General features: G+C 51.5%; 1 protein-coding gene across 1 annotated transcript in view; it reads left to right on the forward strand.

Annotated features, from left to right (window-relative positions):
- crim1 (cysteine rich transmembrane BMP regulator 1 (chordin-like)) overlaps positions 1-25315 on the forward strand; it is a 57937-nt gene that overhangs the window by 26759 nt on the left and 5863 nt on the right. Inside the window, exons 3-13 of the mRNA XM_027004800.2 lie at positions 3299-3541; positions 3979-4099; positions 4445-4566; positions 12037-12219; positions 13758-13955; positions 18488-18616; positions 19190-19346; positions 21243-21364; positions 22465-22677; positions 23932-24147; positions 24810-25031. Coding sequence (XP_026860601.2) covers positions 3299-3541; positions 3979-4099; positions 4445-4566; positions 12037-12219; positions 13758-13955; positions 18488-18616; positions 19190-19346; positions 21243-21364; positions 22465-22677; positions 23932-24147; positions 24810-25031 — 1926 coding nt within the window. The remainder of the gene's footprint in view (positions 1-3298; positions 3542-3978; positions 4100-4444; positions 4567-12036; positions 12220-13757; positions 13956-18487; positions 18617-19189; positions 19347-21242; positions 21365-22464; positions 22678-23931; positions 24148-24809; positions 25032-25315) is intronic.

Genomic DNA, 25315 nt, shown 5'->3' on the forward strand with positions numbered 1-25315 from the left:
GGTAAATACACATACAGGCGTATTATACATATTACAGTAAATAGATAAATGGGATCTTCCCTCACTTTCCCCAAAATCTTTCATCTTCATGGAGTAAATTGCGAAATAAATACCGTTAGTTTTAACAGGTGGTATTGAATACTCAAAGGAGCAAGATTAAAAGGACAGCTGAATGCGAATTCTTAACAGAACACCTGAGAAGAACCGGACCAGTAGTTACAGAGAGATGGGCGAGACCAGCACGTACAGTTTAGCGAGGCGGGGACTTGTCAACCCATGTCAGATACGGGATTAGTATCAGGATCGATTTGTGGAAGTCCAAGTTTGGGCCGTTGAGTGCAGTGTTTGGATTGGATTAGACGGATTAGACCACGTTTGGCACGCGTAGATGAAATGTATACCCCGAGAAGAATATCCTCCCATAGGATATATTTAATTTTGCCACCTATATGGGAAGGATGGATATTGGGAGCCTGTTTCCCAGACAAAGCTAAGAACAAATCAACAACAAACAACAAAAAAAAACAAAACAAAACAACTACAGACATCTTGGGATGTTAATTTTAGGTGAAATCTATTTGAAGGATGCACAGGTGCCCTCAGCATACAATTCCTTAAACGATTTTATGCCGAGGTTTGACCACGTGTTAGAAAAAAGCCCCATTTGTCCGAGCAGGACAGAGGGAGTGATTTTTAGATATATGAGCCTGTAGTGAAAAGGTTTGAAGTCTGAAGCAGCATCTAAATTGGTTCCAGATTTTGAGAGACGGCTAAGATGAAATGTGTTTGTAGTACTCTGAGCAGTCCAGGCCATCGGCGATGTAAACCAGAGTACAAGATAACCGAGAGGAGGAAGCGTGGAGCCTTAACCAAGCTGGGTCACAAAGCATCCTGTCTGCCCACAGCCAGTATTGAAATATGTGGAAATATCATGAAATATTATTGTCTGCCCAATACCGAAAGATCCAATTTGATAGGGCCGTGCTCACCAACCACTCTGCAGGTATACTTTGAGCATTATTGTGTTCTTTTTTTATTTCAAATAAATACTGAGATAATCCTGTCGAGTTTTTGTTAAAAAAAAAAACAGTTTTGGGATAAAGATAGGAATGCAGTGAAATTGGAAGGAAAATGTGAGCAGGATAATCATTTAACCGAATTAACTCGACCAGCTACAGATAAAGGGAGTAATGGCCAGTCTCTCCTGTTGTCTTCTAGTGAGGAGAGGTAATAATATACTCGGCATACAAGACTTTGACATTAACTTTTTTTTTGTTGTTGTTGTTATCGGATCCCCAGTCACCTGAATTATTCTGAATGGTGTTCTGGGAATTGTGGGTATTTGCAAGCTGAAGCATTCAGAGGGAAGAGTTCACTCTTCAGCAGGTAGCCCCAGATGAGACCAAATGCGTTAAGAACACCACCTGGAGATGTTTCAGGCCTGGGAACATAGAGAAGACATATGCGTCAGGTGCTACCTGCTGCTCAGTGCGGTGTCCGATCACTCCAGCGATGTGAGGGTGAGATCGAAGCGCAATAGCAAGGGGCTCGACGGCGATGGAGAAGACCAAGATGGATACCAGGCAACATTGTGCACCTAAAAAGAGGGACCCAGTTCAAGTGGTTGTTATCCGTTCTGACCGATGCGAAGCGGGGAGGAGTTGATCCAAGAAGTTGATCCATGCAACGAACGACTCGCCAAGGCCCAGTTTCTCCGACATGCATACCAGATCGCCCCCACCCCACGGGCCCTCTCAGCAGGGCAGACGTGACCCTCCAAAGCCGCCCATGGCTTGCGGCACCTCCCGGGCTGTAGACCTGCTTCTCTCCGCGCGCTAAGATTTGTCGTGATTGCTCGTGTGCTTCTTTTGTTCTCCCACTGCCGGCTGCAGTGTTTGGGCTCTCCTCGCTTCATCTTTGTGGGTTGTTTCTAATACCGCCTGCGTTTCCCGGGAGTCGAGTCCTGAGCTGAGTACGGAGCGTTAACGCGATCCCCGCTCTCTCTCGCTCCTTGTCTGGAAAACGTGACGGGCGCTCTCCAAATGACCCCTAAACACGGCACTTAACTGCGAGCAGCTTTTTAAACAGAAGATGTCTTTTCACTCCTCGTATTGTTTGGAGGCATTATGCTCTCTCTCTGTCTCTCCATCTTTCTCTCTCTCTCTCTCCCCTGTATTCTTTCGCTACCCTTCATTTGAAGTAATTACCCTCTCTTTCCTAGCAGAGGAGAATCTCCACCGAGGGCTCCGTTCTTCACACATCAAAAAGGAGTAATGGTCCGTAGTGCCTCCACATAACAAATGCGTTTCATGCATTAGATGCAATTGTCTTTGGGGGGTGTTTTGTTTTGTTTTTGTTTCTTTTTTTCCATAGCTAAATTCACCCCAGGAATTCACACACAGCGTTCACACGCCGTGGGTTTACGAGCCAGTGCGCTGGTAGACTGACACAAGCTCCCCAATCTCATCTGACTTTGCTTCGGCCTGCGACCTCCCTAGCACAGTTTCCCCTCTCCTGACTTCTTCTGACCGGATGCCTGAGGCCAATGAAATGGTGCGGCTTGGCGAAGCCACTTTGACCTCCCGGGGGCTTGCCTGGCTGCAGGCTCCGCCCCCTCTCACACCGTCAGGTCAGCATGGGCGGGTGGAGATGACGCCAGCTCCGCCCGCTGACATTTGCCGCGGACCCTGTCCGCTTGGCTCTTTTGGTTTTTATTCTCCTCATTTGCTCGCCGCGTTCTGTTTGTCTTCATCCCTCACTCCTTGGTGGTGGAAAGGTCAAACACAGGCAGCTGTGTCTTGAATGTTGAGGTTGGGCTCGTAACGACGGGCACCTCGACCCCTGCAGATGGAATGCCGGTTAATACGTTGGTGTCTGGCAGACTGGGCCGTCTGCTTGCTTGGGAGGAAGTTGAAAACATTACCCTTACGTACTGGCCAATAGGAATACATACAAAAGGTGCCCCACAGAAATGTATACGTATACACACATAAATATGTAAATGTATATTTATTGCCCAACGTTTACTCATGTATGTATGGTGATATGTTGTTCTCCCATCATGCCTGGAATGTTTATTACATTGCCTGTCAGTAATGTCGGTGCACCCATGTTCCTATTAGGGCAAAACTCCGTCGAGCGGTTTCTAGCATGCCAAAGCAAATTTCGCTAGCTGACATGTACTGGAGAATAAAGTGATTCCGACTCTACTTCTGAATATGTTTAAACCATGTGTGTCAGCCTCAGCCAGACTCTCTCTCTCTCTCTCTCTCTCTCTCTCTCCCTCCCCCTCTCCCAGAGGAGAAGCCCGACTGTTCCAAGGCCAGGTGCGAGGTGCAGTTCTCCCCACGCTGCCCCGAGGACTCTGTGTTGATTGAGGGCTACGCCCCTCCGGGCGAGTGCTGCCCGCTACCCAGTCGCTGCGTGTGCAGCACCGCCGGTTGCCTGCGGAAGGTTTGCCAACCGGGCTACCTCAACATCCTGGTGTCCAAGGGCTCGGGCAAGCCGGGCGAATGCTGCGACCTCTACGAGTGCAAGCCGGGTAAGGGCGGGCGAGTGGGCGTCGGCATGCGCAAGCCCCCTGGGTCGAGCCTGTTGGCCTCGACATCTCCACATGAATTTAGGTGTATAATTAAAGCGCTATGTGCGAGACAGCACACTTTTTTTCCCCTTAGCAGCTATGCGGTTTCCACATGTGCCAGATCCTCAGAGGGGAGCCACAGATGTCTGTCTCTGTGTGTGTGCGCGTGTGGTCACGTAGGCTGGCTGTTGTCCTGGCTGTTGTAATACACAGAGTGATGGACACGCACATGCTGACCTTGTCTCCGTTTGGGGTTTCCACCTGACCCTGTTGGCCACTTACATGACAGACACACATCATGCATGTCCCTCTCTGAGGGTTTGATGGAATGTGTTTGAGTGCTTTGTGATCAAGTGTGTGTGTGTGTGTGTGTGTGTGTGTGTGTGGTGGGGGGGCAGTGTTCAGCGTGGACTGCAGCACGGTGGAATGTCCTCTTGTCCAGCCTCTGCAGTGTCCGGCAGACAGCTACGAGACGCAGGTCAGGCTGACCGCAGACGGATGCTGCACTCTGCCCACCAGGTGAGACCACCCTACACACACAAACACACACACAGCTCTAACAGGCAGGACGGTGGTCCTGAAGTCTCCATTAGGCATGTGTGTGAGTCGGGCTTTAAAGCACTGCAGTGCCGGAGTGTTTTCTCTGCCTTTTATTTACTGTGGTTTTATAGAGCTTATCAGAAATCAGCACTGCACATGAAAGCGTCCGTGGAACAGACGCTCTCTGCTACCTTTGATGTTACTGGCCAGCAGGTGGATGACATCAGCAGTGTGTTACATAAACAAGCTTACTAGCATTTCTCTCTCTCTCGCTCTCTCCTTCTATTTCTCGCTATTTCTTTTATCTCTCTCTTTCTCTCTCAGATGCGAGTGTTTGCCCAGTGCCTGCACCTTCCCACAGTGCTCAGAAGGAATGTCCCCCCTGCTGGTCTCCCGTGGCAACGGCACGCCAGGGAAGTGCTGCGACGTCTTTGAGTGTGCCAACGGTAAGTCTCGGCGTACGTTGCACGCACTGGGTGGGGGAGGGGGGTTTGGGGGCGCGGAGACGTCGAGGCCGAGAGGCGAGGTAGCCTGGAGAAACCCGCCCTTACGTGAGGGCGGGCGGTGGGGTAGTGCGTGACCCGTGCAGGCGCGCACGCTAACGTTGCCCCGTGTGACAGTGGTATCCAGGAAACACGGGCGTCGGTGTGCTACGGGCTGTGTTTGCACAAAGAAGACTGAGTCGGGAACAGATGTTTTTTGTTGTATGTTTTTGTTTGTTTTGAGGCTTTTTTGGATAGTGCCTTACTGCTCTGTGCCTCAGTGCCTGGCTTTATTTAGAATCAGATCTGGCCAGTCGCATGACTCACTGAAGAAAAACGCCACAAGTTTCTCTTAAATCGAGCCCCGCGCTCTGCCCCAAGAGGACGTTAGCTGTTGGTGGACACGCGCTTGCGTGGGCCGTCGCTCGGCGTACGCTGCTTTCTACAGTTCAGGGTTAGAGGGTGATGAGGGTGTGATGAGCAGCTTGTTAGGGCCAAGTGTGTGTGTGAGGAAGTGCGACTCGCAGAGACACACTCACTGTAGGAGCCGGAGCGTGATCACAGTGACCTGCCATACACACACACACACACAAACACACACACACACCAAACAGCCTTGGGTTTCAGTGATGGGGAAAAGAGAAATTAACAGACAGATTGAGACAAAGAGAAAATGAGAGGGAGGAAGGAGAGAAATGGGGAGAGAGAGAGAGAGAGAGAGAGAGAGAGAAGCAGGAAGGGAGCCAGAAGAAAGGGGACGGGTGGATGAGAGAAGAGCGAGAGAGCACGTCTGTGAGATGAGAAGGAGACCGTGGGAGATGCATCCTGAAGAAGCCAGAGAAAATTAGTGTTATATCAAAGTGGGATCTGCGGCACGTCAAGCAGCCGGAGTGCTGGGTGGTTGGTACCTCAGCGCAGGGACTGCAAGCCCCTGAACAGCCCCGGGAAAGAAGAGCTGCATGTGGAGACTAAAGACTCACAGCAGCGTACGGAGAAAAAGACGTATGTGGAAAAATGTTTATGGCCTTCCCCACAGGCATGTCTGGCTTTCCTGTTTATCCCATAGTAATGTGCCCCAGGCGTGTTCTGCAGGAGAGAGAGAGAAGGAGGGATGGAGCGAGTGTAGGATGTGTAATAAGTGTTCTGCATCTGATGCCTGGCAGATTAGAACAGCCATCAGCGTGCACCGGCTCACATGTACGTTCGTGAGAACACGCGCACATGTGCCTCTCGGCGTGCAAGGAGCTGCAGGAGCTGCCGAGGCAGGAGGAGCGTCACCTCCTCTGGAAATGGCCTGAGCCCGATGGCTGATTGGAGAACAGAGAGGCGGGTGCGTCAGAGGCCCGAGAACAGAGGCACACCAACCGAGCATCTGGTTACGGCGGCTTCGTCCAGGCTCGATTAATGTTCCGCTGGGGGGGAGGGGGGTGCAGGAGGCAAACTCATTGTCACAGGCGACGGCCAATACACGGAGCGATGCGCAGTGTCCGCACTGCTTACATCTTCGGCCGTGTCGGTGCACCTACCCACAATCCCACGCGTCTCCTCCTGATACCGGGCCGCTCGACGCTGAAACGAGCGGTCGTGGGGCACAGGAAGCAGGGTTGCTGGGTAACCTCCGGAACCAGTATAAGCTCCGGTGAGATCCGCTCTCTCAGCCTGCCCGTGGTGCCATGGTCGGGTTGCAGTGGTAGCTGGAGCTCTGGAGGTGGGATTGGGGGTGGGCCGCCTTTTTGCCCGGGTTCCTGCTGCGCTTCCGCCCACCCAAGCCCTCCGTATCTGCCACGCCGTCTCCAAACAAACCACCGGCTAGAGGATTCTATCCTCGACAGATGTTTGCTGGAGTGTGGTCATGTCTGCACACACACACACACACACACACACACACACACACACACACACAGAGTTGTGCGTGGGGGCGTGTGAGCATTCAGACGGTATGTTTGTTCAACAGATTTCTTTTTCAGACAGTGATGTCACCCTACTGGACCGGAGATAAGGGTCTGTTTAGCTTTGTCTCTCGGGAAACGCCTCCCTCGCGCTCCCTTGTGTGGGCTATGTCCCTCTCTGCTGCCCTTTCTCAGGCCCCGGTCCGCTAGCTCCCGTTACCGCCGGAATCATGGCGTTCCACGTTCGTCCCGCTCCCCTCCCGGAGTCCTCTGCTTCTGGACACCCCGTGGCTTCTGAGAAGTGGGGATAATGGTATTTACGAGGGGACACGCGAGCACTGCTCGGCAAATGCCACAGAATCACAGCCTCGGTTCTTCTCACTCTGATGTGTTTATGCGCGACGGATTCGGCGTGTTATTAGCGATATTTTTAGGAGCCCGATTCTTTGTGCACTGACACCACCACACCCACAGCAGATACACACACACCATTCCACCTGCCAGTCTGTGCTCACCAGGCCCTGCTTTACACAAAAGCCTGGTCATTACACTAATGTTTGCTCAGAGAGGGGCTGTCATACTGAAGAGGATAATTGGGGGTTTGTCTAAGCCTCTCTATCGCTTATGGGCTGAAGGTACAGTATACAGACCTGTGAAATCCCAGTTTCATGCTCTAAATTCTTTTTCCTGTCCTCTTGAGGAGATTGCCTTGGTGGTCTCGGTGAATCCCAAATATGTAGCGGTCCTTTAAGCATTTAGCACCGAGATTAACCCGGTGAAGTGACTATTGTTCTGTCACAAGTAACGGCTGGAAATTGGAGAGTAAAGGCCATCATTCAAGGCACAGGCTTGGATTAAGTCCTACACACGCATGCGCGCACACACACACACACACACACACACACACACACACAAACGCATCTTTCTGAAGCAAGCGCTTCAAACAACGGGTGTCTTTGGAGAGGTTATTAACCCCAAAACTCTTTGCTTCAGGTCCGTTTTTCTTTTTCAATCTGCGCGTTTGATTGGCAGCGTAAACGGATGGCGGCGCGGCGTGGCGAGAAGCAGCAGCCCCCTCTTTTCGGAGCGAGCCGAGCGCAACCCGACACTGGCGCGATGGGAGGGGGTATTAAAGGGCAGGTAGATTACAAGGCAGCGAGTGGCCAGCCACGCTCCGCCTGAGCTCTGGGTGCTGCTGTGAGTGACGGGGCCCTGTGTGTGCTCTCCACACCTCACTGTGCCACATATACCCCTTGCAGGTCCGTGAATAACACGTCCCTCCCCGCCCCTCCCCCGACGACAAGACAGCCATTCCCCACCCCCCACCCCCGTGCTAAAGAATGTGAAAACATGCGCACCAGAGCGCTCGATTCGATCCACAGGTGCTTCGCGACGGAGCCGCGCCGGCGCTGGACGACCCGGGCTGGGCTCGCCGAGGCGAGCCTGCAGCACTGCGCACGTTATCGCGTTGTTTAGTCTGACGCGAGAGAGCCGCAGCCAAAACAAGACGGCCCTCGGCTCAGTGAAGGCCCGGGGGGGCCACGCCCACCAAGCTGCTCAGACCACACCCACGAGGCAGCGCCGTGCAGGGCGGAGGGAAACATGCCTGCCGGGAAAGGGCCGGCCTTGGGGGGGCCCGGGGCCTTCCCAGGTGGGAAGCAGCCTCAGGCGTTGCACTTTGTGCAGACTCTCCCACCCAGAGCCTGAGCCCATGCTAAAAAAATATGTGGATATTCTGTGTAGGGCTTGTTTAGAGGTTGTGTGTGTGTGTGTGTGTGTGTGTGTGTGTGTGTGTGTGTGTGTGTGTGTGTGTGTGTGTGTGTGTGTGTGTGTGTGTATGCATGCATGTCCATTTTTATAGGCTCAGAGGGTCATTGTTTTGAGTCAGACTATATGACCCTTAAATTTATTTACATTTCTTCTCAGGAGAAGGTTCAAGATCAAAGTAGCTTTATTGGCAAGACTGGCATGAAAACAATATTGCAAAAGCATTACAGCAAGAAAAATTACAAAAAGCAACAATAATATCAAAATAGGTGCCAACACTATTGAATAAAAATAATATTTTAAAATAAATGCTTTCGCAATATTTACAAAAAAATATTTATAAATGATCTACATATAGTTTAGAAAGGTGCTTGTATATAGTCAATACATACTTAAATAAATACAGCGCGAGTACTTAAGGGTGAGATATAGTGAGTGTTAGCCGCCGTTAGCCACAGGCGTGTGCAGTGAGGGGTGTTTGTCCTTCTCTCAGCTGTCAGTTCTCCAGTTTTGTGAGTGTTTCATAGTTTGGAATCAGCTGTTTAAATCTGTCTGTGAAATGCTCTCTAGTGGTTTTGAGTTTTTGATGGTGAAGGAGGAAGTGTGTCCCCGTCTCTACACGGTGACCACACACTTTATACCTGTTTATACCTGCCCAGGCTGTGCTCACTGAGACCCTGTCTGCTGGATCTCTGATGCTCAGCAGATACGGCTCCGGTCTGTATTCTCTTTTTATTGCACAGAAGTATTCTAATTTATTCTGAGCCTGGATTTGGTTCTCCCAGTGCAGTAGATGTCTGTTCTTACTGATTGTGATGAGCCGGTTGGTGTTTCGATGGTTTTGCATAGTGTTGTGGCGCGTGTTGGAGCCTGTTTGACTGAACCTAGGCATCTTGGCCTGAGTACCTGAACCCCGGGTGATGCTGTGTGAAGCAAACGTGGGGCGGCTGGCGTCCCCGGAGCTGTGATCAATGTTATTTTGAGTGCCAGGCTCAGACTGGAAGCTGCATCTAATCTCCCCGACAGAGAATTTCAGAGGCTGCCTCCACACCGTCCAGTCAGCTAGTCCTCTGCAGACCTGTGTAGGTGGGCAGGGCGGGGGAGTGCACGCGGCCAACGGCCCATACGGGTCGCGGTCGCTGGTGTGAGTCGGAACCGTGGCCCGTCACCTGACGACATGCACCCCGCCCGGGCAGAGGTGGGCGTGGCAAGCCACCTCCCAGCACTTGGGCAAGAGACGGAACACCAGGGAGTCAAGGAGGGCCAGCTCTGCCCTCCCCCATGGGAGGAGAAGAGAATCTTTGAAAAGCTCTCGAGATGCTGGGAACCCTGGTTACCCACATCTCCACTGTGGCGGGGGCAGGAGATTTTAAGACGAGAAAGGATCTCCCCAGGGAGAGAATTAGACCTTGCTGGAGTGAAGAATTGATTAAATTAGCATGCTTCCGAGGAAGATTAGAGGTTTGGAGCACTCGTACGGAAGATGGGGTTCAGCCGTAAGAGGACGGAGCTACGTTACTCTGCCGCAGCCAAGCTGTTAAAACGGCTTTTTTTTTCCGCCCATCCATGACTCATCTCACCTAATGCATTTCACCGAAATGAAACTGTGTAGGGAGACGCCTTTTTTTTTGGTGTGTGTGTTTGTTTTTACGCTTGCGTGCTCTTTGCACTTGGTGGTGCCAAACAGCGTGCCCGCCTTGACTGGCGCAGAGCTGATTACGAAGGTGTTTATTAAGGTCCTTTTTGTGCCGAGTTTAATTAGGCCGGCTCTGCTCCGGTGCCAGAACCATGCAGGCCCTGCTGGCTCCCTGCCTTCAGGCTCTGTGCCGCACCATTTAATGAATTACGGCAGAGCCCCCCAGAGTTCGCCCCCCCCCCCCCCCCCCCCCCCCGTCACCCTTCCAGGCTTGGGGACGAGCCCTCGAGGTTCATTGATGTGCCTGGTAGGCGTGGAATTGCTTCCTCCAGCACTGTCCGAGCGCTGTAAGAAATTCAGGTGGCAATTCCTGACCGTAGCGCATTGCATTCATGTTTGCTCCCTTTGCCTAAACCTACTTTAAACTGAAACTGTGGAGCGGTAGGTGGTAGCTTGTATAACCTTTCTGCGGTGCATGGGAGTTCAAAAGAACCACTGAAATGTCTCGGGTGCCTGTGAGGACCCACTTAGCAAGCGTGTCCATCGAGCCGCTCGTCCCGGTCAGGTGGAAGCAAGGTTGAGTAAGGGAGCAGGTACCAGCTCCCATCCAGCCTGAGTGCAGCACGGAGGTGCCATCGATGAGGCTCTGGCCCTCGGAGAGGTCAGACCTTTCCCCTCGCTGGAGCTCTGGTTCGTTGTTGCTGAGGGGAGGCTGGGAAGGTCAAGGCAAGTGAAAAAGCAGACGGGACCCAGCCAGACTGTTTACCCGCTGAGAATCTCGTAGCCGCTCAAAAGTAAACTTGCAAAAAAGCGACGTGCCGAGAATTTACCGTTTTTGGCTTTTGGCACGTTTTCCCTTTGTCTAAATGGTCCCGTGCGGGAGGCCGGTCCCCTTAAGTGTCCTTGGCTCCTCTTATGGACAGTGGGCTCTTGGTTTTTGGCGGTGCAGACAATAACTGTCTCATTTATGAATAACTGCACCCGCGGGAGTGGGGAGGGATCACATAGCGAACATCTGGAAGCTTCTGGATGACTGCACGGGCACCACTCGCACGCACGCTAATTGCACAGTGCCGGCCTGACCCTCAGCCACGCTCGGGCACTGCCACACTGCCCGCAAGACTGGACTCATTAGACTCTCAGCAGCCTGGCTAGCCGGGCGGCGGGGATCGTTATTGGCCGGGAGGAACGTGGATGTGTGTAGTTCCACAGTTTTGTTCCTTTCGTGTTGTGCACTCCAATAGGCTGATGGCGGTTTGCACAGCAAATAGGAGTTTGTGGGATGTGGAAGTGTAGAACACAATAACACGCACTATCTGTACAGTGACTGTACGTAATTGGTCTCAGTCTGCCGCTAGACTCGGGTTCTGTCTTTGTTCGCCTGCTGCAAGTTCAGCTGGATGTATTAACTCGACTTGAATGTATCTGTAATTATAAACAGGCAGAGAGGCAAACGTATGGAAAAGGAAAAGCTTCAGTTACAAAATTCAGCAAATCTGCCCACCCTTCTCGATGTTGCGCAGTCTCGCTGGATCATCGTGTAACACCTTGAACTTCTACAAACTGACAAAATTCTCTCCCTGTGTGTGTTTTTGTCTAATAAAACGACTTGCTTTGAAATTGTTGCACTTTCAGAGTGAAAGACGTGGTGCATGTGCTGTGTCCTTGCGCTGTACAGACGTGCAGGATTCCTCCTCCTGAGTACGCGTTCAAGGGCAACTCCAGCGTCATTCATCTCAAGGAACACGGCGCGATGAACTGGCAGTTTTCTAAGCACTTGTCTTTTTTACAAACACTCGTCTATTTTAAGATCATCTTCCAACTCTGCCATTAGCATGTTGGGTTGCGCGCAGAAGAGAATGAATGTGTAGACCGCTGCTTGTGACCATCAGCAGGCACCGTAGCACGCCGGCTGAAAGGTGACTTTTTCAAAAAATTATTAGTTTTTTTTCACCTGCCGTTGCCATGGCGACCAGCACGGCCCGGTTCTGTTGCGGCCTGAATCTCGGCTGCGAAAAGCTCGCGGGCGCGCGTGCACGATGGGATGGGGATGCTGGGTAGCCGTTCCTGGCGTTCGCGCCGTCCTGGGGCTTCATCGAAACCGTGAACGTCGTGACGACGGCAGCTGGTGCTGTTTTACAGAGACCAAGCCGGCCTGCACCTTCGACGGCGTGGAGTACCACGACGGGGACGTGTTCCGAATGGACGTCTGCCACTTCTGCCGCTGCCAAGGAGGCGTGTCGGTGTGCCTGACGGCGCAGTGCGGCGCGCTGCGCTGCGAGCGCTACTACGTACCCGAGGGAGAGTGCTGCCCTGTCTGTGAAGGTGACTGCACGCACACATCCACACGTCCCTCACGGCGCTTTGTAAAAACGTTTTCATTAAAAAGCTTTTTTTTTTTTAAATGCTAACATGGCTGAAATGACAGACATTTCCCCTGCCCCTGCTGGCTTCCAGTCACGGCCGAGCGCACAGCGCGTGGGCCGTAGTCTGTACACCGTGATCCGAGTAATGCAGACCAGCCTGTAACTACACGCCAGTAACGGACACAACGGACGTGTGGCCTTAATGTGCGTAATGAATTCTTGACGGAGTGACATGTGATCATAAACCAAGCAACGTTTTCTTAGCAAAATCTCCATGAAAGGCTCGTGAGAATGAGCTCTCCCGAACCAGCCCCGCCGCTCGTCAACCACAAAAACATACTTGCTGTCCCAGGAATTCCAACGAGCAGCCCAGGGGCTTTTCCGTCCCACCTATTCACCGTCTGCTTCAAATTGATTTAGATGGCGACTTTGTGAGCAGGAATGCTAATAAACCGCTTTGCCCCCAGTACAACCGGGAACCCAAAGAAACACTAGCGGGTATATATTTTGTGTGTGTGTATATGTATGTATGTATATATATATATATATATATATATATATATATATATATATATATATATATATATATATATATATGTGTGTGTGTGTGTGTGTGTGTGTGTGTGTGTGTGTGTGTGTGTGTGTGTAATATATATATATATATTAAAAAAAATTACACACACCTTTTTTTTAGTGTGCGCAGTACCAGTCTAACATGAGGGAGCGCGCAGACGTTCTTTGCACACTTTCCTTCTTCCGGTTAAACAGGCATCCTGGGTTAATTAGTTGAGGGAGCTGCTTGTTTTCCTTTGTAGACGCGCGTTAGCGCTGTGCCCGGGAGCGCGCCGTTGCCGCTGTGCCGCGCCTCTCCTGGGTCGGCCCATCTCTCCGTCAGCTCCATCCCGTTGGCCTGCCGGTACCCTTATCAGACTCCACTCACATGGAAACGAGTTTCCTAACGACTTTGCAGCAAGCACGGTTAATTAAGATGAAATCCCCGTTACACCTGCGCCCCATTATTGCTCTGCGAGTTTTATCGCAGGTGAGAAGTTTTGTTTTTATAGCTGTAAAGCCACTATCTCTTAGTGTTTTGGGGTTTTTTAGGGGCGGGATGGAATTGTTGCTCCTCTCCTCTGTTTGTTCCGTTGTTCTCGGTGCCGTCTGGAAATGTAATGGTTCGCTTGGATGTAATGGTTCGCCGCAGGGCAACGGCAATGGGCCTGGAAGAAGAGCAGTGTGCGACATCACGGTTCTGATGCGGAGTTGTGAAGTGGACTTGAGCAGGAAGCTTGGCTCCGCCCACAAGGAGAGCTCAGTTTACTGTGATTGGCTGTGCTGTGCTGTGAATAAAAAAATGTTTTGCTTTTACGGCCGTTCTTCATGCGCTCCGATATATCAGCCTTCAGTAAATGAAACTTTATTGAATGGTCCCTTCACCAACTATTATTCTCCTCCCCCTCTTTCTATCTCTCTCTCTCTCTCTTTCTTTGTCTACAGATCCTGTCTTCCCCATGCTGAATTTTGCAGGCTGCTATGTGAACGGTCAGATACTGGCACATGGTGACCACTGGCGTGAGGACGACTGCACCTTCTGTCAGTGTGTGAGCGGAGAGCCGCGGTGTGTAGCAGCAGCCTGTGGGCACAGCTGCCTAAACCCCATCATCGTGCCAGGAGAGTGCTGCCCTGTGTGTGAGGGTAAGGGAAGTGTGTGTGTGTGTGTGTGTGTGTGTGTGTGTGTGTGAGGTACAGAGAGAGGGTATGTGACTTATCCTGTTTTCTGTCACTTCTTCATGGAGGTGTGTTCATTGTTCCTAGTATACCTTAGAGACATTTGTAGGACACTGTGTGAGAGTGTGTGTGTGTCTGCATGTTTGTGTGCACATTGGGTCATATGTTACTAGGTCGCACCAAGTACAGTGTGTGTGTTTACCAATTACAGAACTCTTTCATAGGTTAATGTCTCTGCAGGCAGGACCAGGTGCTGCCCACAAAAGCTCTGGACATCAGAGCAGCTTGACAAATCTATACTTTCTCTCACTGCGACACGCTGTGATTCTGTGCTTGTGTGCTTCATTCACCAGTGTGTAGTGGTGCGCTGATGTGCACAGCCTTGCCTGTGACGCAGTGCGTGAGCACTGCGTTACTAGGAAGGCACCGTGGGAACACGCGTGGGTCCCCCGCTCCGGCCGCGGCGCGGATGCTGGCCTGATCGAGTTGCTCCGTACTGCTTTTTTGTCTTTCCTTCTTCCTTTTCCATGGAAGCAAGCAGCAGGCCACACCCGCCGACAACACGGACCGCCCCGGCGACCCGCACGCCACAGCCGAGCGACTAACGGCTTTTGGGACCGTCTGGAGCCAGACAGCCTGCTCGCAACCTGGGCACGCGTTTGTCACGGAGGACGCAGGTCGCCCGGGTCTTCGGTAGCTCCGCCCTAACTCGCATCAGCGGAGAGACTCCTCTCAGATCGGAATACTGCGATATGTTTGAAGGCCACTCATCCTCAGCTTTCGCTCACTGCGTGGATGGGAGTCCCGGATGCTGCTTCTCACGCGTTTCGCCTGTCTGTGACTCGCTGAATCAGCTCATCGGGTGACTGTGAAGTTCACGACATCCCTGGTCTGTTAGAGGAACCAAGAATGTGAATGCTGATGTCAACAAGCACCAGCTTAACAGCACTCTAAAAAAAATCAGCTTTCGCTCGAAGCTGTGAGCGATAACTGACTCATAACTTAACTAACTTACTAGCTCTGACTCTGGGACGTCCTTGGTGAATTTCCTAACCAGCGCGTAAACGCCTGCGGGCAGACGTAGCGACGTTCCAGGGTGCCTCCATGCGCTCCTGCCTCGGCTCGCTTCCAATTACAGACGTGCCGCGCTCCCCCACGGATCGATCTGTCACGGGGAGGAAAGACCCGGAAAATGAGGCGAACGGCGAGGGACTGGGGCCCCGGGCTTCTGTTTGCTCGGAACCTCCGCTTACCATCGGGACACAACGAGTCCAATTAGAGGAGCGCGCGTGACCCAGGGGTGGATGGCCGGCGCCGTGTTACGGGAAGACTGAGGCGGGGAGGATGAGGGAGAGGAGGCACGGGTGGCATTCTCACTCTTTCTCGGTCTCTCACTCGTCACCCCCACCCTTTTGCAATTAATCTTTTTCACGGCTGTCTGCCTATGTAGCAATTATAGATGTAGTTCTGACTGTGGAGAAAACAATCATATATACTATAAGTGCATGCGCGCACATACACACACACACACACACACACACACACACACACACACACACACACACACACTCCAGAGCCAGACTGGCGAGCTTCACCTCTCCTTACGTGGTGCTACTACAACTGCATGTTAATCCTGTTCTTTACACCACCCACCCCTCTGCCCCACCTTCCCCGTGGCCGAACCCGCCCCACTCCACACCCTCCCACGCACCCTCCGGAGCCCCAGTGACTGACGCGTGCGCTCCGTGAGACAGCGTGTGTTTGGGACGCTCTCCTGAGCGAATCGGCGCTAAAGACAGCTGTTCAAATAATGAGCAAGCTCACTGGTCCCAGATCAGCCAGAGGGAGGGTGTATTAATTTCCAGGGTCTGCGTGGTATTAGGTTACCTGTGTTTCAGCTGTGCCATGCTACCACCGTACTATGACCCTTCAACCTGGCGATTGTTGATTTCTGTTCTTCATCTTCATAGCAAGAAGACAAGGAGTGATGGATAGACGGAGAGAGAGAGAGAGAGAGAGATGGTATGACTCGTTTACTGTGATGGAGGGAGTAGGGGAGAGGAGGAGAGGGCCACATAACCAACCAACCCCCCCCCCCCCCACACACACACACACACACACACACACACACACCTCCCATCCGTGGCCCCATTACAGTGCAGGGGCAGCAGGAACTGAAGCAGCTACATAACGATGCTGCTCTCCCCCTAGACAGATGTCTTTTAAAAATAGCCATACCTGTTGGCAAGGACTACAGAACTCTTTGTCCATTTTCCGTGCTCATTTACATAAGACATGTGCTTTTGGATGTGCAGGTGCACGTTTGTGTGTGGACGCTGTGTATCTGAGGGGTGGCGTGTGGATGTGAGGCCAGTGCCGTGGGGTTGTGTGTGTGTGTGTGTGTGTGTGCGCGCGCGCGCGCGTGTGTGTGTGTGTGTGTGTGTGTGTGAGGTGGCCTAGCCATGGGCTAAGGTTATGTCAACCTGGCCTTTTTGCCATTCTAACTAAGTGCTGTACAGAAGGCGGCGTGTTGCGAGGATGATGAAGGAAATGATGAAGGCCCTGGAGAGTGAAGGGGTGTGCGCGTGTGTTTGTGCGTGTGCGTGCGTGTGTGTATTGGAGGGGAAGATGCTTTCAACGTTCAGTTTAGTTTATACTGAGTCATGCTATCGACTTCAGTAAGAGGTCTTAAAGCTTTGATTTTGACTTTGGGAGAAAATCTCCCACAATGCCCAGGGGGGTGTGCAGTGGGGTGGTTGTGTTTCAGAACTCCACTCAGCCTCTCAGCGCTGTCATGCCGTCGTGCGCCACATGACACAGTGATTGATTCATGGGCTGGCCACTCGAGTGACGTCATCGACATCTCTCTGAGGAGCTAAGCAAGAGCCCGTCCTGTGGGTGTGGGTGGCTGTGTGTGTGTGTGATAGTGTTGGGGTGTGTGTGAGTGAGTGTTTGGGTGTGTGTGGGTGTGTGTGTGTGTGTGTGTGTGTGTGAGTGAGTGAGTGTGTGTGTGTGTGTTTGCTTCAGCATTGCACAGGTCACTCAGCGCTGTGTTTGCGGGGGGGGGGGGCTTGTTGCCGCGGGAACGTGGGCCAGTCCACCAGGGCTGTAATTAAGCAAATGAAGACTGTCTGAGCAGGAAGTGAAGCTAGAAGCTCACACCTTTCGTAGTGGAGCTCGGCACAGCTCAGCGGCGCTTCAGCCTGAGTGTGCGCGTGTGTGTGTTTGCGTGCATGTGTGTGTGCGCTCTGTGTGCAGTACTTGTACGGAAAAATGTCTTTATCTGCGGGGTTTTTTTTTTTTCAGAGCTCATATGCTTGCGTCTGCATGTTTTGTCACTGTGCGCCCACACACACAGACAAACACATACACATGCACACACACAGACAGAGTAGTGAATCAAGGCCATTCAGCGCTTTTTAAAGAAAAGTAGGCTTCTTAATGAATGGAAGAGAGCCCTCCACTGGTTCACCCTGCTCATCGCAGACCACACCCATCACACAGAACTTCTGTTTAATTAATAATAATCGTATATTCTCAGAAACAAGATGTATAAATGTTCGAAACAAAACAAGCTTTGGTTAGAGCAGACGGAGGCGGGCAAGCGAGCGAGCGAGAGTGCCCTCATCTTCAGCCTCTTTCTGGTCCGGCATTAAAACTTCGACACCCTAGCAATAACTACTTCCTCTGCCTTTGGTCGCACTCATTCCCCCTGAATGGCCCACGAGAGTCACCAGACGGATGACCTCTGACCTCCAGCCGGAATACCGAGAACGCTCAGGCCATCTCTCGGCTGCGGCCTGTTCCGCTTCACGTTAACGCCCAGGGCAGCATCCTGTCTGCTGGTCTCATTCCCTGCCCTTGCGGTAAAAAGTGCACGCGTCGTATACATCTAAAGCATCGGGCCCCCCCCCCCCCACACACACACGCGCTGTCTCCTTGGCGCTACATTTCTGAGCACGTGGCATGATTGAGTGCGGACGTGACGGCGACGACGCTGCAGCCTGTCACAGCTGTCATAACCTAAACTGCGAGCCGGCGCGCGCAGCTGATCTACAACAATATTAAAAGCCCCCATAATCTTTTAATGGATTCAAACAAATAAATTATAACCACCATGAATCCCCATTAGAATGAGATGTCAGTGTGAGAAGCATGAATGGTACCAGAGAAGAGATAAGAGCCTTTCAGCACATGCATCTCTCTCTCTCTCTCTCTCTCTCTCTCTCTCTCTCTCTCTCTCTCTCTCTCTGTTTCTCTATCTGTTTCCCTGTCATTCTTTCTCTCTCTCTGTTTCTCCTTCTCTCCTTCTCCTGTTCTTCTGCTCTCTGTCATATTGCTGTCTACAATTAACAGAAGAGCGGTCTGTTTAAAATGTCAGAGTCCTGTGAGTCATCTGTGTAGGGCCTGTAGGAGGCCCCACCCCACACACACATCCACATCACTCTGCCTTACTCAGCCTGACTCATCTCCACTGGCTTATCTGTGTGTCTTCCCAGAGCCCACCTACATCACTATGGCGCCCCCTGCCTGCGACACGCTGGAAAACTGCACGCTGACCGAGAGGGACTGCACATATGGCTTCCGGACGGACGCCGACGGCTGCCGCGCCTGCGGCTGCAGGACGAGTGAGTGGGACCGCCTCCGAGTCGTCCGTGCGGGCCGGAGAAGCGGCTGTGGGCACGCGTTCAGCCACGAGCCCTCCAGGCAGGAGTGGAATTCAGTGAAGCAGCCCAGAGGCGCTGGAGGCTGCTGGATTCGCCCCGGGGCTGGCAGGGAGGGGGCGGGGGGTGGATGGGTTGGGGGTTTTTACTGAGGCCGGCATGCACACTGCACTGCGGAGGAAGAGGAGCAGCATGTCGGCACTTCTGGGACAAAGGAGTCTACAGGTGGCTCCGGACGCTATGTCATGCAGCTGCTACGAGGCAGCGGCGAGCGGCTGGAACGTTTTCGACACAACAGGGGCTTCCTGGCACCTGTAAGTGTCAGGGAATTTCGCAGCTCCGTAGCCGGAGCACGTGCACGACGGGCCGACGGTTCGGTCCGTCCCCCTTTTCAGAAACGCTCCGCTCTGCTTTGGGGGTTTTTTGGGGGGGGTGTTTTTGGTCCTGACTGCTTTTTCTGTCCTGTAAAAGATGACCTGCTGTGTGATCTGTCGGGGAGGGAGTAACTCCGCATGCCCGCTGTATTCTCGCCTGCAGGAGAGGAGTTGTGCCACCGCCTGATCTCCGGCTGCACCCTCGACTGCCCGTTGGGCTTCCAGACGGACGCCCACGGCTGTGCCGTGTGCCGGTGCCGGCAGCGCCACAGGAAGTGCAAGCCAGCCGCCTGCGCCAAGGACTGCCCCTTCGGCTTCGTGTAAGAGCGCTAGCGCTGGGCGCCTGGCTCCCCTCTCTCCTGTACCATTGTCAACCCTGGCGTGTCTCTCTCCATCTCACCCTGGAGTCATCTGACTTTTTAACGCGTCACCCCTGCAAATTGGCCAGAGGTCAGGCGAGCGGGACCGCCCCGCCGCGTTTGGCCCGCGTGCTCGGCTAGGCTTCGGAATGACGCAGCACCCTCTCCACCCCTCCCCCTCCCCACGCCCAGTAGGTACACGGCTGACAGCTAATTAGGTCCGGCTCAGATTAGCGGCTTAGATTGTCTCGGGTAAAGGATGGCCTGCGATAGTGGAACTGAAGGCCTAATCTCGGCGACAGCGTGGTCCTGTGCTGCCACAAATAAAGCCCCGTGCCGGGGCACCAAAAGTGAGCATGTCCATATCAATTACCACGCGGCACTTTAGAGAAACTTTCGCGGAGGTCGCGCAGGTTAAACTGTTGGCGAGGTAAACCGGAGAAGAGGTGCGCGTGCGGCAGTGCGTGAGAGCGCACGACGCGCTCGCAGCGGCGCTGGTTTGTAGGAGGATAACTATTAAAATGTCGTCTGATGAAACAGTTGGAAGCTTTTTTTTGTGTGTGTGTCAGTACAACTTGCAGTTTGATCATTCCAGAATGATGTTTGATTGTTCCCCGTGCCTGGATTAGCTATAAAAGAGTACGGAAGGAAGATGGTGCTATCCCACTGGGCTTGTCCCTCTCGGAGGCAGAGTGGATCCATTCCAACTCCTCATATCCCTGAGGATGCCATATGGAGAAAAAGGCAGTGGAGATTAGTTCCATCTGAGATGACTGATAAATTGGAGCAATGTAATAGCAGCTGTCTGTGTTTGGGATTAGGGATTAACCGGGGGGGGCAGATTCGGTTGCTTGAGCGACTCTGTAAGATCCCACGGTTACCCAAGATTGTCAAGGTACAAGGCTGCATCTTCCTCCATCTGCCTTGTAAGTGGCGTCATCGGCAGTCTGTCTTTACTTCACCATCAGTCCCACCAGTGTGCGTGTGTGTGTGTGTGTGAGACGCTCACATCTCAGATTCTAATTTTAGATATCTATTTATGCTTGCTCAAGCCATGGCCATTGTTGGAGCGTGCGTGTCGGCGGCGTCCCGTGAATTATGCATGAAGGGGCGCGCTGTCTACAATTCCCCGCGTGACTTATTGATATTCCTCCGCGCCGGGATCGTACCTGATAGCTCCTTATCTGCCCAGCAAATGCACACTGCACGCAGCTGCTACGCCTGTCCATTATTCATGAGCTGAGGATGACGGGCAGCTGTGTCTGTGTCTGTGTGTGTGTGTGTGTGTGTGTGTGTGTGTGTGTGTGTGTGTGTGTGTGTGTGTGTGTGTGTGTGTGTGTGTGTGTGTGTGTGTGTGTGTGTGTGTGTGTGTGTCTGTGTGTGCGCGCAAGCGGGGCAGCAGGTCGCAGCTTCGGTCCGTCTCTGTGTGGCGTGAGCCTTCCCAGCATCACTTCACTTAGTTCCAGCGTGCCACTTGCTGACACATTTGCACGTAGGGTCATCGAAGACAGCAGGGCTCCCCCCCCTCTCCTTCTCTTTCATGCTCACTCTCTTCCTCTCACTGTCTTTCTGTCCTGAATTAACTGATGACATTGGGCTTTGACTTCAGCACCCGGTGTGTCGCGCATGCAAAACGTAAACGCGTCAGGATATACCTAAGCGATGGCGAGGTCTACTCAGAGGTTGCAGCGGAAAGCCGTTCGGCGGAAGCGGCTTTTTGCCTCTCTCCGGACTGATCCGGACCTCGCCGAGCCCGGCTGCCCTGTCGGAACTCCCCGGCTGCCTGCGGAGACTGTTTGTTTTTCCCAGTGGCTGGGGCTGCTCTAGTTTGATGGACGCTTCTCTTTCCGCTGCCAGGAAAAACAAGCATGGCTGCAACACGTGCCGCTGTAAGAAGTGCCCCACCCTGCCATGTGACAAGCCCTGTCCAATGGGTTTCCAGCAGGATGAGCTGGGATGCCTCGTTTGCCAGTGCAGAGGTAAGCTTGCTTGTTTGAAGCTTTTCAAACACGTTTGACGTGCTTGGAAATACAATTTGACTCGCACACCTGCACAAACCAGTTATGGGATGGCACACTTCAGCGACTACGACAATTCAGTAAGGTGGATAGTATCTCTAAGTGAGCGGGAAGAAACGTGGTTTCCTGTAGCTGAAGCAAATGTCTTGGAGTGAACGGTATCATTTTTCATTCCACATTCGCACCAGTTGTGCCAAAAACAGACCACTCAAGAGAACTTCAGTAGAACCCCTAAAAATCTGCTTAAGTGCAGCCTCTATGCACAGTTCCTTAGCAGTCTGAGATGGTTCCTCTTTGTGTCTCACTGAATGACAAAATTTTCAGAATGCGCTATAATCGAGCGAACCGTGCATCCGTTGGAGAGCACCAGAGAACGATGTGGGTCTGTGCCCAGCCTCCATTCCCTCTGGCTATTCTCAGTTGTCAAACCCACCTGTTGCGAGCAAATACCATCTTCCACAGTCCTCGTCTCTGCTCCCATGTATCTCATTTGATTTTCCCTAAATAATGGATTCCTGCATGTGAAATATTCATGAGCCATTCTGCACCAGGATCTGATTATTGGGGGGGAATACTCTTTTTTTTTTTTCCTGATCTAACCCCCTTTGAATTTCTGAAGGCGCACATCTGCTTCATATCTCGCTGGCAGGATTTTAATCAAGGTGAGCTCTCTCCTGTGGTATCGATCTGAGCCAGGACGCCCACCGTCGCCGCTACCGGTGGGGTGCGAGAGGCAGGCCTGCGGAACGATGCGGCACGATCGGGTGGGGGGGTGCGCCTGGGAAGACGCGGGGCAGGGACGTCTCGGAGATGCGGCAGACGTTTTTGATGCAAACGCAAATGAGCTGGTTTTAAAGGAGGCGTGGGGCTCAGTGAGGAGGACTGCGTTTGATCTGCAGCGACCTGCCTCTCCGGCGACCACCTGTGACGTCACCTTTTCAGCGATGGTGAAACTGTGCCCTCCTGTAGTTAGCCGTGCACTTGATGCACACTTGCGAGTAACCCGTGAAACGCTGACTACTCAAAAGCCGTGTGTGTGTGGGTTTTTTTTGTCCCTATAGACCAGAGCTCCTCCTCCGTTGGGCCCTCCATCAAGACGGCCTCCTGCTTCTCGATGGACGGCAGGAGGCATGAGAGCGGCCAGAGTTGGCACGACGGCTGCAGAGAGTGTTACTGCCACGCCGGCAGGGAAATGTGTGCCCTCATCTCCTGCCCCGTGCCTGTCTGTGACAGCCCCGGCATCCACGCTGGACAATGCTGCCCAACCTGCCCTGGTCTGACAGTCCCTCACACCCAGTCTAATCACCTGACATTACGGCATCTTATGAGAGTATATGACTGTTACACATACACTATATTACACATGTGAAGTATATTTATGGCTATGTTACAGCGTTATGTCATCTAATGAGTATATGAATATATTACAGCTGTGAGGTATATGTGTGTGTGTCTGTGTGTGTGTGTGTGTCACACACTATACCTCACAGCTGTAATATGTTCATATACTCATTAGATGACATAATGCTGTAATATATATATATATATATATATATATATATATATATATAGACACACACTATACCGCACAGCTGTAATATGTTCATATACTCATTAGATGACATAATGCTATAATATATATATCTATATATATGTCTCACACTATACCTCACAGCTGTAATATATTCATATACTCATTAGATGACATAATGCTGTAAAATATATATATATATATATATATATATATATATATATATATATAGACACACACTATACCGCACAGCTGTAATATGTTCATATACTCATTAGATGACATAATGCTGTAATATATATATATATATATATATATATATATATATATATATATATATATATATATAGACACACACTATACCGCACAGCTGTAATATGTTCATATACTCATTAGATGACATAATGCTGTAATATATATATCTATATATATGTCTCACACTATACCTCACAGCTGTAATATATTCATATACTCATTAGATGACATAATGCTGTAAAATATATATATATATATATATATATATATATATATATATATATATATATATATATATATATATATATATATATATAGACACACACTATACCGCACAGCTGTAATATGTTCATATACTCATTAGATGACATAATGCTGTAATATATATATCTATATATATGTCACACACTATACCTCACAGCTGTAATATATTCATATACTCATTAGATGACATAATGCTGTAATATATTACAATATTATGTCATCTTATGACAGTATACGGCTATATGAATATATATTTTGATATATTGTACTTTTTAGGTTTACGGATCCAAACTTCCAGGCCCAGATTCGTTCTACTCCTGGGCTAATTTACACTGTTTTTTGTAAATTTTGGAAAGTTTTTTTAAGTCTACTACTAAGATCGTTCCGAATCTGGACAAATGACCTATGAAGTTACCAGCTACTTGACGAGAAACGTCCTAAAACATCTCTGCTTCTGCGCGCCTCTCATTTTCCCCAGAAGAGCCTGGCTCTCACAAACCAGAGCTGAGCGAGGCGTCCGTGTGTTTGGCGCCTGGTGGCGAGTACTTTATGGAGGGCGAGACGTGGAACATCGACTCATGCACGCAGTGCACCTGCCACGGCGGCCACGTGCTCTGCGAGACAGAGGTGTGCCCGCCCCTGCTCTGCCAGAGCCCAATCAGGACGCAAGACTCCTGCTGCCCTCACTGCCCAGGTAACTGCCCAGCTATCCGTTTGCTCCCCTTGGCCTTATGCGTTATTGAAGCGGTTACTTTTTAGAGCCGGGGGGGGGTATGTCCGATAGCTGGCTCCCACAGCCCAGTTTTACGGCAGTTCATTCCTCCTGAGAATGAAGGCCACTGCGCTGAGCGCAGGATCAGTGCCACAGGGAGCGGAGCCAGAGGTAGCCTGAAGGAGGAAGGCTCATGACTTGTGCTCTCTGGTTCAGTATTTGTATGGTCATTTGGTTAGCTGGCAAGAATAGGTTAAATGCTTAAATGCTATAGACTTGTCCATATTCTGAGGGTTCTCCAATTTTTATTACATTTTTTTGTTTGTTTTAGTAGGATAATGAAATATCAGAAGTATATCAGCAAGACTACAACTCCAGTGGCAGCACGTTTACCTCGAGCTGCTGGTCTGAGCACAGACTAATGGCAGTTTAAAGGTTACTCAGTATGCACGAGCTTCGGACGGATCCGTCCAGGTTCAGATGCTTCAGTGACTGATGTGGTTTCAGTTAGTGTTGCAGCTAGTTTGGATCAAAGCTACAATCATTCATTTTTCACACATATTAGAAAGCTCAGGCCACTCATTGCAGAGTAGTCGCCTGCTTCTCCGTACGTGCGCCCTGACCGCGTTTCTCTCGACTCCCAGACGAGGCCCTGAACCCGCCGGCGCCTAGCAACGACAGCGTGCCCCGCTACTGCCGCGACGACGAGGGCGACATCTTCCTGGCCGCCGAGTCCTGGAAGCCCAACGTCTGCTCCAGCTGCGTGTGCCTGGACGGAGTGATCAGCTGCTTCACCGAATCCTGCCCTCCGGTCAGCTGCGCCCGGCCCATCCTGCGCAAGGGCCAATGCTGCCCCTACTGCCTGGGTAGGCGTGCAGGTCCGCCCACCGCTACCATGGAAACGGACTTGTGGAACTCCCCCGCATACACACAGTTGTTAGTCTAGAAATAAGTTACAGACGATGCAGCTTGCCCTCACAAACTGTGGTTTAGAGGAAAGGTCTAAACCATCAGGGTCTGGAAAATGACAGACAGAGTTGAAACGGGTTCTGGTTGACTGTGTGCGCAAGCTATGCGTACTGTGCGCGTGGTGCCGACCGTGCAGGTATGCGCGGATGCCACGCGGTGCTTGGCTGCGGCGCAAGGTTGC

This window comes from Electrophorus electricus, chromosome 13 (assembly GCF_013358815.1).
Source record: "Electrophorus electricus isolate fEleEle1 chromosome 13, fEleEle1.pri, whole genome shotgun sequence".
NCBI classification, from domain to species: Eukaryota; Metazoa; Chordata; class Actinopteri; order Gymnotiformes; family Gymnotidae; genus Electrophorus; species Electrophorus electricus.